The sequence below is a fragment of the Artemia sp. Qi Xiang Cuo genome, chromosome 15 (genome assembly GCF_049724085.1).
Source record: "Artemia sp. Qi Xiang Cuo chromosome 15, ASM4972408v1, whole genome shotgun sequence".
NCBI lineage: Eukaryota > Metazoa > Arthropoda > Branchiopoda > Anostraca > Artemiidae > Artemia > Artemia sp. Qi Xiang Cuo.
In genome coordinates, this window is record NC_142808.1 from 3,566,272 (window position 1) to 3,579,699 (window position 13,428).

The 13,428-nt window shown below is 35.5% G+C and overlaps 1 protein-coding gene across 1 annotated transcript in view; it reads left to right on the forward strand.

Moving 5' to 3' along the window:
* Nucleotides 1–13,428, forward strand: part of omd (integrator complex subunit 5 omd) — a 79,915-nt gene that overhangs the window by 30,997 nt on the left and 35,490 nt on the right. Inside the window, exon 2 of the mRNA XM_089101922.1 lies at nucleotides 10,769–13,150. Within this exon, the coding sequence (XP_088958048.1) occupies nucleotides 10,769–13,150 (2,382 nt within the window). The remainder of the gene's footprint in view (nucleotides 1–10,768; nucleotides 13,151–13,428) is intronic.

Below are 13,428 nucleotides of genomic sequence, written 5' to 3' on the forward strand. Positions count from 1 at the left end.
GGTCTGTAATATATTTATTTGTTTGAAACCGAAAGGAATTAGGATGTTTGCTTAGCGGACTGGTCGAATAAACTTGCTCGATAAAAGAAAAGATTGGGTTTGGTCTTGATCAGAAACGGTTGGAGAGGTCTTTGACAAGGTTGGGTCTTTGATCGGAGACGTCTTGCTCTATAAGATAATATAAGATAACGTGTATTTCAAGCCAAAATGTGGCCATGTACACAGATAAAATACAAGATTGACAAATTACAGCACTCGACACAATAATAATTAAAAAAATGAAAATAAAAATAAAAACTACTCTCTTCTTTTTGCAAAATACTCATCAAGATATCGTCCCACTAGACAAATAAAGTGTGATGACGTACTTTTCAAGGCATCAGGAAGCAGCACTCCATCATTCCCAAATAAATTTTCCCTTACCCCCAAAAGACATCGACAACGACTCAGACAATGCTCCAAATTCTCCTCCTCTTCTTGGCAAAGAGGGCAAGCAAACATGCCGTATATTTGACTTCTTCTCATCATTTGTGTTGATCGATTGAGTGACATCTTCTTTGGTTTTAATTCGATCTCTTGTTTCCGCTGCTAGGTGTCCTGTCGAGGTCGGCGATCTAGCATCAAGTGTTTTTTCGATAATTGTGACATGTGTTTCTTGAAAAAAATATATTTAAATATAAGTTCGCTTCAAAATTTAATTTTTATGCTGATACGAAACATATAAGATTTACTAAGCTTAAAATTACGAGTCAAAAGTTATTAGCATAGGGAAATTTGTATACTTTTAGAAAAATAGAAAATATAGCCCCAAAATGGTCTTGACGGAAATAACACCATCAAATCCAGCAGATATGAGAGCCCCTAGGCCCTCAGGACGAAAAAAAGGAATGGTAAAAAGCCTAATCTTTGAAGTTTATTTTGAAGCTAATTTTTTGAGACTTCTAAGACTGAGAATTTCCTTAATAATATATTTATTTGTTTGAAACCGAAAGGCATTAGGATGTTTACTTAGTAGACTGGTAAAATAAAACTTGCTCAGTAAAAGAAAAGATCGGTGAAAAAAAAGTAAAATCTTGCTCAATATTCTTTCTTTGCATCAAAAATCTGTATTCGTGTATTATTCCTATGTATTATTGTATTATTATGTACGTATTATTGTATTATACTATGTATTATTATTTCGTATATTATTTAAAATTGTTTCTATGCATCAAAACTCTGTAACTCGTGTACCGACATTACCGGCTATTGGATTTGTGTTAATTATGTTATGTTCAGTTAGTAAAAAAAAATATTATTATCATTGACAATAATGATAAAAAATATTATTATTATAGACTTTTGTCAGACTATTATTATTATAATTCAGAAGGCTGAAAAAATAATATTATTTTTTTATTTATTATTCACTGTTTTCAGTGTGAGGGCTAGAAAGCTCCATGCAGACTAAAGGCCCTACGCTATGTGCATAGGCGTATTAATATATGATAGACAATAATTACATTTTAATAAATTTTATTGAATTATAGTTTATTATAGAATTCAGATCGCTTTTTATATTATATTATAGACATTTTAGACATTACTACATAGACATTATTTTAGATTATTCATGTTATATTTATATAATATTGTAATTACATTTTTGTTAGGTATAATATCATGCGTCATATAAATTATGCTATATAATTTGTTCAATCAATGTATATGATGTATTCAATCATATACATATTATAATTACTATTTATAATATGGTAATCTATAATACTCGTAAGCTATGTATTTGGTGAGCTTTTTGGGCATTTTTTTTTATTCCATTTGAACTGCAAAGGTTTCATTTGTGTTTCCAGGTAACTGAATTAATTGATAGAGTTCATACTGGTTGTTTTGTTATGATTATCAATCAATCAATTAGTAATCAATCAATCAAGTAATCAATCAATTACTACCATGGTTTCCACCATTCTTGTTAGATGCGTGGTGGCTCTTTGTCTAGCCTACTCATGTATTGCAATTCTTTTTCTATATTATGTGGTAACTACTCAGGTAATAAATCTATGTTTGCGGGGCTGTTCTGGAGTGTACATTCTAGTAAGGATGAATAAATGTTAAGAACTAGAAATATGAGCTATTTTAGTGTCACGAATCTACAAATTACAATCACTGATGCGGTGCCTGATAATTGAACCAGGGTTAGAATTATTTAACTAAAATCAATACAGTAAGTTTACAAATCTCTTAGTAAATTTAAAGTAAATCCCCCCTTCTTTCCAGTGCCGGTAATGTAGGGAGGGGAAAAATGCTAGACGAAGATAGACACTCATTTTAGAAAGAAAATTATGCTTTTTTTCCACCGAAAATAACTGAATTAGTTTTGTAACTGAGAAAAATATAATCTGAAAAGATATCAATTTGTTAATTGTACTTATTTTATTTTAGTGCTCATTTTATCTATTTTATATTATTTTCTAATTATTTTATTGGTTCAAACTAATTACTTTGTTTTCCTATACCTTAAAAAAGATAATCATGAGAACACAGAGCTATTCTTTAGTCAGGGATACCCAGATACCCAGATTACTAACATCAGAAATTTTTTCGGGTGGGGGCTATTGAAATTCTGGTGTCTTTACAAAAAATGGCAAAAATATATTTGTTCTTAGTAAAGCATGAATTATGCTCTTGCCTTTAGGGGTCATAAGGAAGAGATATCTCCACAGTTATTTGTGTCATTTTAATCTTGACTTGATTATTTGTTTGAATTTTCTTTGTCTTAGTTTTCATTTATTCAGTCATAGTAATTTTTGTTTGTTTCACGTTTCACATATTAATATATCACTTATTTCTGCTTATTATAGGTCTTAGTATTGCTTTTCCTCCCTTTTGAATTCTTTTTGAAATAACTTTCTTGACCGCTTCTTATTATTAAAGAAGGGGAAGAAGAATCTTTTTATAAGATTTTTTTCAGATTTCTTGTCGGTGTCTCACCGTTTTAGCTGATGTCCAGTGTCTGTGACTTATTCACATAAAAAATTATTCTATCTTTTTGTGTTGGTAGAGCCACGAAAAAAAAAATGCCTAAAAAATTTTGAGCTATGTCATTATTATTTATATCTTCTGTTATCAGATTTGCTTTTTGCTGAGTTGCCTTGTACTCAAACAATACTGTTTGAGATCGTCTGCATTGTAACAAAGCTGACACCTAGGCGAATGTATAAGATCCATTTTAATTCAACCCTTCGCATGAAAAATGCATGGAATTTAAGCCTTATGGTACAAGGAGTAATTTTGCCTTTTGTGGAATAAGGGCGGGAAGGACACGACTGGTCTTATAAGTCTTCCTCTCATACAGTCTCGAAGTGAGGTGGGTTTGCTCTGAGTCAGAGAAATGACCTTCATTGTCTTTTAGACAGTAGAGTCAACCTGATGATAACCTCCGATTCCTTGATGGCGAAGGACATCCTGGAAGTGAACATTCTTCGATATCTGTTGGAGTTTGAGTAGTATGCATCTAAGAACGAGCTTTGTCTGGTATTTCAGCATGAAATTTATTTTTCAGTTCAAGAGCTGATTTAAAATTGTTAAATACAAGAATGCGTGAGTGGACGGAGGGTTTGTCTGCTTGATATAACTCAAAGCTTTGATTATTGCTATGATTTCTACTGACAGCATTGGCAAACTATGTGGGAGCCTTTTGAATGTGTTTGTAGGTAGCTGGTGTAAAACAGCAGCTCTACCTGCTTTGGCTTCTTTCACTGATCTATCATTATATGCTATTGCTAGGGTCTATGTGGGATCTATTGCTGGGATATGGAGTCTTGTTAATGCTGGGGTCTATACAGAAGCCTTTTGATTATGATTGAAAAGGGCTGGGGTATAACAGCAGCCGCACCTGATTTGTATAACCCAGCAGCTGCTGGGGTGTAACTCACCGTAGCACCAAGCCGCCTGAGGTTGATACAGCTACCCACGCTCCTCCTCCATACCAATATATTCAAGGCCTTCCTTGTTACACCCTCCCAGGAAGTTCCCATTTCCTTTAAATCTTTCTTTATGACGTTCTCCCACAACAGACGAGGACGACCTGCTTTCTGCTTTTCGTTTAGCCCTAGACGGTTGGCCGAAAAGGATAATCTTCGGCAATCTTTCATCCTTCATCCGCACAACGTGTCCTAGCCATCTCAACCTTTCTTTCATTATAGCCCTAGAAAGCGGGATTGAACCACATTTTTCGTACAGTCTACCGTTTGAAATACGGTCAGTCAGCCGGATGCCCAAAACAATCCGTAAGCAATTTCTCTGGAAAACATCTAGTAAATCTTCATCCGCTTTTCGGAGCGCCCATGCTTCAGAGCCATATTTGACCACTGTCATCACTGTAACTTCTAATATTCTAATCTTGGTTTGTAGACTTATCTTCCCATTCTTCCCAACTTTTTTTAACTGTGGAAAAACACCCCGAGCCTTGGCTATTCTACTTTTAACATCTTCATTGCTCCCACCGTATTTACTAATAATACTACCGAGGTAAGTGAAGCTATCCACCTGATCAATCTTTTTGTTACCCAACGTCACCTTTTCATCTTCACTTATTCCTAGCCTTAGTGACTTAGTCTTCTTAAACGTTAATTTTCAAACCTTTTTTAGCACCCTGAACTCGCAAAACCTGTAAAATTTCATTCATTTTTCTCACACTTTCATCTAGGATGCTTAAATCATCAGCATTATATAAGTCCTAGAGATTTTTTCCTCCCCATTTGATTCCGTAGTTTCCCATTGCCTTTCCTATGCTCTTTAACCCTTTGATGGCTGAATTATGAAACTGTGATTAGTAAAATTAGGTTTTGCTTTTTACTAGTTTCTTAAGGGTCAATGACATAGGGGCAATGGAGGAAAATCATTTATTTCAAGTATCCATTTCAGATGGAATATGGATCTTATATAAGGTACATCAGCTAAATAGTGAAACAGTCTACTTAAACACATGAGTGGTATGCTTTGAAACCATTCTTGTCTTTGGTTAAACGAAAAGTGCACATTACACTTCAGGCACTTGACAAACACAGGACTTGCATCTTTGTCTTTCGTCCACCATCTCCCGCCAGTGGGCCGTGTTGTCAAAGCGAACGCTGGAACTGGGGATGCTGTCACTCTTAGTTTTCTTTTGCGGTCTGGTAGTAATTGGAGACTCGCTTGTTGGTCTACCTTTCCTTGTTGCAGGGATGAATGCACCTCTGAGCAGCCAGTCAGCAATATCCGCGAGAAGTCGAACAAGGGATATGGGTTTCTCAGCGTCAGAGTGATGATTGCGCTTGTACAGTAACCAAGCATTGGCTACACTGACGTCAAGGAATTAATAGATTAGACGCATGTACCACTTCTTCCCCTTGATGTCAGTACGATATAACTCGATCAATATGTCGCTCAAGTCCACCTCACCCATGAACTTGTTGTACTCTTTGACGATGTGAGGTCTTGTTACATCGATTCGAGCCTTCCCCTTTTTGTCCCACCGTTTGCATTGATAAAGTGGGTCAGGCCCAACATATGAAGAAATAAGATGGACCGGCTTATGGTCGTACCATTTCGTCACGACTATTTGAGAATGTTGCTCAATCCGCCAATCAAACGATCCTCATCCGGAGCTTTTCAGCTTGTCGTCAGCTTCCAAAGGCGGAAGTTTCACTTTCCGCATTCTGTCTATTCGGACTGTGTGTACTGACTGGATTCCCATTTCCCGCAGATTTTCTACTAGATGAAAACTGCTGTAAAAATTGTCAAAGAACACTTTGAAGTTCTGGGTCTTCAGGAGATATCTGACTAGGCGGAGCACCACATCATCACCAACACCAAGGTCTGAACCGACAGTGGTTCCTTTACCGCTGTAAGTTTCAAAGTCATAAATTATTCCCCTGGCTCCAGCTCTTGTAAATACTATTATTCCCCACTTGTGGGGTTTGTCCTTGGTGTACTTCTTAAACCCAAGCCAGCCCTTGAACGGGACCATTTGTTCATCTATAGATTTTTGTTCTTCGTTTGGAACTCTCGCATATTCTTTAGAAGCTTATCGTACAAGGGTCAAACCATGAAGAGGGTGTCGTATCCCGGATTCCCCTTTTTGATTGCTTTGAAACTATCATTCGCGTGGAAGAACTGTCTTATTCTTTTGAAGCGGTCGCGTACCATAGCGTTAGCCACTGGAGGATAACATGTAGCCGTTTCCCAGTACATAGACATGTGAGGAAGTTTCACGATTCCCATAAGCAAAAGGATTCAAAGGAATTGTCCCATATCTTTGATAGTACATTTCAGCTCCAAGCTTTTCTCCTGCAGAGCATACAGATTCGTCTCTTCTACAATGATGCTTATCATTTCAAAGTCGAAAACTTTTGGAAGAAAAAGATTGGAGTAACCAGGGAGGATCGGGACTTGGCATTTGCCCTTTCCAGTCCACGTCATTCTCTGGCACAGGTGTTTTCTTCCAGATTCGTCTCTTTTCAGCCGAAGATTTAGGAACCACGTCTACTTCGGCTTCATCGCCGAGGGAAAATTAGCTGTTTATAGGTCAACCAGGATCAATAATCAAAACCAAAATACTTGGCCGGCACGAAAACTTAAGCCTCCAAAAATAAGTAGAAAGTAAGTAGATAAGTAGATTTAGTATATCGAAGTAGAATAGTCCCAAAATAAGTAATCTACTACTAAAATAAGTGGAAATGGAAACAGTGGCTATATTACTGAAATATATTCCTGTTGAATGAGAAAGCTAATAGAAAGTGGAAACACTTCTAAGAATTTCTATACAACGTGTTTAAACTATACTGAAATTTTTAGCGGGTTGGTATTGTACTTCCTCCTCAAGGGCAGATGAGCCTTATAACAAACATACTTAAAAACCGTCCTTGCTTGTCGATGAATAAAAATTCTTGAATATAGGTAATACAGATGGAAGTATCAGACACTAACGAACACCACAAAATTTTTTTCCTTTACCAAGCAACATAAACTTCAATATTACCTGAGTCAGATTTATTTCATTCAACAAAATCCGAAAAATTTCACTATGTCAAATTCAGTACTGTGCGAACGTTGTTAGATGACTCATAAAGGTGAAAAATAATATACCATTCGATAGCTCTCGTTCTCGTATTTCTGGCTATGTAGATAATTTCTCCTTTCAATCAATCAGAAAGAAGCTATAGGCAAAACTCTTTGTGTGTCTTATAAGAGACACCAGCCATCAAAGGGTTAAGTCCATCAAAATGATCCATATAAAAAAATTAAGCAAGAAAAACGGGTTTTAATTTTTATAAAGCAGTTAATACAATAAAATACACACTTAATTAAATAAAAATACTCCGAATATTTCGACCCCACGACCGGGAGCCTTTCTCAATGGAAAAAAAAGGAAAAGAAAAAAATTGACAAAAAATTCCAGTGAATGGAAGTGTTTTTCTAATATGTGAGTTTTGTTTCCTATTTATTTATATTTTTTCTTTTGTTGTTTTTTTGTGTGTTTTTTTTTGTTTATTTTGGTGTAAGTTAAGGTTTTTAAAAAGAACATTTTTTGTTAATTTTTTTCTTTTCTTTTTTTCCGTTGAGAAAGGTTTCCGGACGTTGGGCCGAAATATTCGGAGTATTTTTGTTTAATTAAGCGTTTATTTTTTTGTATTCACTGCTTTATAAAAATTAAAACCCGTTTTTCTTGCTTAATTTTTCGTAAATGGAAAAGCAGTGTGGTCTAAGAAATTATGATGCATATAAAGGGGGATAGAACACAATCCTGTTTAACTCCTGATTTAATACAAAACTATCTGCTTACCTTATTTCCTACCTTAGCCGCAACAGTATTATTATCGTACATAGCACTAATCACATTAATGTAATTGTCTGGTATACCGTAAAAGGATAAGACCTTTGATTAAGATCTTGTATCAACAGAATCGAACGCTTGCTCATAATCTATAAAACTGAGGACCAAAGGTATTTGACAACTCAAGCACTTCTCAATTATCAACCTAAGAGTGAAAATTTGGTCGACACATCCTCTACCTAAAGCCGCACTGTTCTACTCTTAAAACTTTGTTTACAGCTTTTCTCAGTCTAAAAAGTATCATATTACTAAGTAATTTGCTACCTACAGATACCAGACGAATGCCTTGATAATTACCACACTCACTATTATCACCTTCTTTACACGGTGGTTTAATTGAGGTTTTCTTAAAATCGTTAGGTACTTCTCCTTTTTCAAAAATCATATTCATAATCTTCACTAACTTATCTATAACCTCATAGCCACCATAATTAAGAAACTTATTTACCACACTATCGGCACCTGCAGCCTTATTATTTTTTAATCCTTTAGCACTGTCGCTAATTCTTCCCCATAAACGAATCTTCCTTCACATCCAAAGTATCACAAACGTTTTCATTTTCCTCTATATCTTTTCCTGCAACTCTATCTCGGTTTAGCACATTATCAAAATGTTCTGCCCATCTCTCTTTAACTCTTTCTGAAACGTCACCTTTTCTTCTCTTAAAACTTTGTCTACGGCATCTCTCAGTATAAAAAGTATCATACTAATAAGTAATTTGCTGCCTACAGAGACCAGACTAATGCCTCTATAATTACCACACTCACTTTTATCATCTTTCTTATAAAGTGGCTTAATTAATGTTTTCCTAAATTCATTTGGCAATTCCCCTTTTTCAAAAATCATATTCATAATCTCCAGTAACTTATTTCTAACCTCAGAGTCACCATATTTAAGAAACTTATTTACCATACTATCAGCACCTGGAGCCTTATTATTTTTTAATCCGTTTAGTACTGTCGCTAATTCTTCCTCACGAAACAAATCTTCATTCACATCCAAGGTATCACAAACCTTTTCATTTTCCTCTATATCTTTTCCTGCAGGTCTATCTCGGTTTAGCACATTATCAAAATGTTCTGCCCATCTCTCTTTAACTCTTTCCTGATCACTAATTGTGGCCCTGTTCCTATCTTTAACTGGGACAAGTTACGGATTGACTACTCACTCTCAATTTATTAACATGCCAGTACAATATCTTACTATTATACCGTCTAGCTGCATCTTCCAGATCCTCGGCAATTTTATCCTTGGCCTCCATCTACACCTCCTTAGCTGATATTTTAATGCTTTCTCCACTTTCTTTACATTCCTTTTCTTTTCATATGAGCTATTACTCAGATAATTATTGTGCAAGCCCCTTCTCTCTATTAATCATAAGGCCTTTTCACTAATATTCCTAGCTGCAGTCCAAACTTTCTTCCCTAAGACACCATCAGTAACTTTGACAAAATTGTTTTTCTGAAATCATTCCAATCATCTTCCACTTTGTCTAATTTTAAACTCTCAAGTTTAGTATTCAACTGTTCCGCGAAAGTCTCTCTCAAATTCTCGTCCTGGAGTCTGCCAACATCATAACTTCCTGAGAGATAGTTACCCTTCCGATATTTCAGCTTTAAATTAACCCTTGACACTACTAGATGGTGATCTTTACTTTTAACATCAATAACAGAACTCCTATATACCCTAGTATCCTGTATTGATCCTGCCATTCTTCGGTTTACTATAACATAATCAATAAGGTTTACTGTATTGCCATCACATGAATACCCTGTTAATTTATGTGCCATTTTATGACTAAACACCGTGTTGGTTATAACTAGATTTTTATGCCTACAAAATTGCAATAGTCTGTAGCCATTACTATTTCTTTTTTCCTACACTAAATTTACGTAGGTTAGGATACCATCTATACCTATTTCTACTGGCCTGGGCGTTGAAAATCTCCTAGTAAAAACATCATATCTCCTAGTAAGAAACATCATATGCGTTTCTGAAACTCCTAATAAGTCCAGTTCGAATCGTCTGAATTCGTCTTTCAAAATGTCGATACGATAGTCATTTGATACGATAGTCACTGATCCATCATTATAATATGTTATTGCTGGGGTCTATGTTGGATCTACTGCTGGGGTCTGGGGTCTTTTTAATGCTGGAGTCTATATGGAAGCCTTTTGATTATGTTTGTAAATGGCTGGGGTATAACAGCAGCTGCACCTGCTTTGGCTTCATCACTGATCCATCATTATAATATGTTAAATATAGCACAAGAGATACGCTCTTTAGAAGTTGAGCCAAAAAAAGTCTGGTTCCAGGAGACAATTATAACTTTGAAGTGAGAGATGAAATAAAACCTTCGTTGATTAAATTGAACAAAAAACTAAACTAATTTTAAAATTTTCAGGTATCCCCCCCCCCCCTAATACCTTGCTCTTCATGTTAAAGTTTTTAACACTTAAATGGGATTCCTATTCTAATTAAGCGGCCCTTGTGTTTCAGGAGTCTTTCTTAAACAACTGGGACAAACAGTCAAACTTTAGTGTAAAGAGCAAGGTATTGAGGAGGCGGCCAACTCTTTAATATACAGAATAACATATATTCGTTTTGAGCACTAATAATCCTTACTTTCTGTTGAAAGAACATGTTTTTTTGATATTTGATTTCTGATCATTTATCAAATAATAACGGAAAATCTGCCTCTCCCTCCACAGAAAATCCCCTTCCTGACGGAGTGATTATTACTTGCGCCTTAGTATATTAAATTGCTATTAACTGCTTTAGGTATATCAAATTTTTTTTTTCAGTTTTATTGTATTTATTTATTTTATTACTCGTAGACACGAATTTAATTATTATTTCTATTAGCATAACTAAATTAGCTATTATTGTTCTAGATTTTCCAAAGCTTTATGAGTATGGATGGCTCACCTTTGGCTCTGGATGGGCTTCAAAGTCTCATCAACACTTTAAGTGCTAATGTTCATTATACCGGAAGTACAGCATTGCCAAAAGAACTTTTCAAGTTGGACGTACGAACCCTTAATGATATATTTCAGCTTATGCTCAAAGTACCAGCGTGTAAAAGTGCAGTACTTGAGTGTTTTGGGGTAGCTTATGATCATTCTGTTTACCAATGTGTAACTAATACTGAGAAAAAATCTGATGTAACTACTCAATATACTATTTCTGATGAGGTGAATGATATGCTTAAGTCATTGTTGTCGAATGGGGGATGGTCTTCTGTATTATCGACGTGGTGTATAAAAGTTCTTGGCCAGCTTTCATCAAAATATGCCTCCTTCATCAACAGCGTCAATCTTGATGATATAATGAACTTTTGGATGGTCTGCCCACCGACAAGACATTTAATTGAAATGATGAGTGATTGTTTAAAAAATATAACTCAAGAGGAGGCGGATTCTTGCATCAGTGCATTGCTTGAAATGTTAATAGAATTCAATCCCCATTATGATTGGGTAGTAGCCTATATGGGTAACTCATTTCCTGAAATGATTATAAGTCGAATTTTGTCTGTTGGGCTCTATGACTCTGTAAGCAATCGTAAAGAAACTAGTGGCAACCCTGGGAAATTAGCTAAAGTTAAGTCAGCAATTGGTATAGTCTGCCATCTATCTAGATCTCATTTAAAAGAAGTTGAAAATGGGATCAGTGAATTATATAAACTACTACCTTCGGGAAGCAGTGAGATGACTGAAATTCAGAAAGGTGTTCTTCCATTTCTTCTGCATATGTCTACAGCTTCACCGTTTATGGCAGATATTATTGTTAAAGTACTAACTTCAGCAGTTTCCTTTGAAGTTTTAGAAATTGTTATATTAAATAATTCATGGATAATTGATTATTATGGATCAGTTGAGGCCTTTAGAAATTATTTGTCGAACGTAATTTTCCGTCTTGATGAAAGTGTTAAAGGACTATTGCACTTTATTTTTTCTACTAATGATACAAAATGTATTGACTATATGCATGAATTCGTGACGGATTTTGTAGCAAGAACATTTAAGAAGCTGCATGGTAGCAGGCCTTCAGAAGATTTTCCTATATTAAGTGCTTTATTAAAACCCTCCTGCTTGGATATTATAGTCCCAAATTTATTATCAACGAAGAAGTGGTATAAGGACACATCGGTGAATTTGCTTGTTCTTCTTTCGACATATCGAGGAAGCTCAGTGGCTGTTCAAGCCTTAGCCTATCTTCTCTGTCATTCTGAAGAGGAGGAGCAATTATGTTTAGTATATAAATTAACTAATTCGTTACAACCCATTCATGGGAGGTTGATAACTCAATCGCTAAAAGCAGCCCTTACAATGACGTTGATCAACCCTGAAAACAGTAATATGAGATTACAGCTGATTGAAAATTGGACCCTGCTCTTAAGTTGGGAGAATGGGAATGAAAGGGGTAAATTATCAGCTATTAATAAATTCAGTAAAGCTGTTCAAATGAGCATTGAAATGTTTTTGAAGCTTTTGAGCGATAGAAATATTTCTATCCAAATTGTTACACTAATTGCTGAATCAGGCTTGCCTGAGTTAATTTCTGATTCAATAGCTATGCAAATTGCTGAGTCTCTTTTGCCAATATTTTTCATATCCCTTAATCTGAGTGATCCTCTTGAAAAGAACGAAGCTGTTAGTAATATACAAGCCATATTGACAAAGATTTCTTCTCAGTCATCAGTTCAAAGTTTTATCCTGAGAATGCTAATAAAAACAGCAACTGATGACAAGTTTGGTTCTCTACTTGGACGATCTGACGAATCGGTGTTTCATCAAGACAACCATGTCTCATTATTTGAGAAGAACAAGAAGCATAGTACTCTTGTCAGTGAGTCTCATAGATATAATGCTGTCTTATATTCAGGCGTAATTGGTAAAGGACCTCGAATGACAGTTAAACGATTTGGAGACATACGACAGGAAGATGTTGCACAAAATTTGGACATTTTCATTGAAACACTCACAAAGTGTTGTGTCAGTGATTCTGAAACTACTGATGGTATTACCAGGATTGCCATGATACTTTTGGAAATTCTCTCTCCTGATGTTATGTACAACGGCCTACCCTGGCCAGAAGAGGAATTTTTGAAGGTTACAATTGAAAGGGACTTGTATATAAAGAAAACCTTGGAAACACAGCCAGTTTTGTGGGAGATCCTACGAGTACTCGCTGTAAATCGTCCAGCACTCTGCTACTGTTCAGTCATTCTTCGAGCACCCCTAGGAATTCTTATGTCACAATGGTCCTCGGAGCAGGCAAGTTGTTTACTTTTTATATTTTTACTAGAAACCAGTTGTCATCACTACCACTGTAGGTACGCATGTTTGGGGGGAGGGGCTAGTAAGATGATAATGTTTTAAAGACTTATTATTCTCTTTGGTAGTTGGGTAACCTTTTTAACGCTATGGATATGCATATATCTTACTTTTAAGGGGATAGGGGTACTGGTAAGGTATTTAGTTTTTATGATATTTGTTTTTTATGACAGTTTTTTTCTAAGACAATTTACCTATATCCTGTAGGTAGGGTAGAG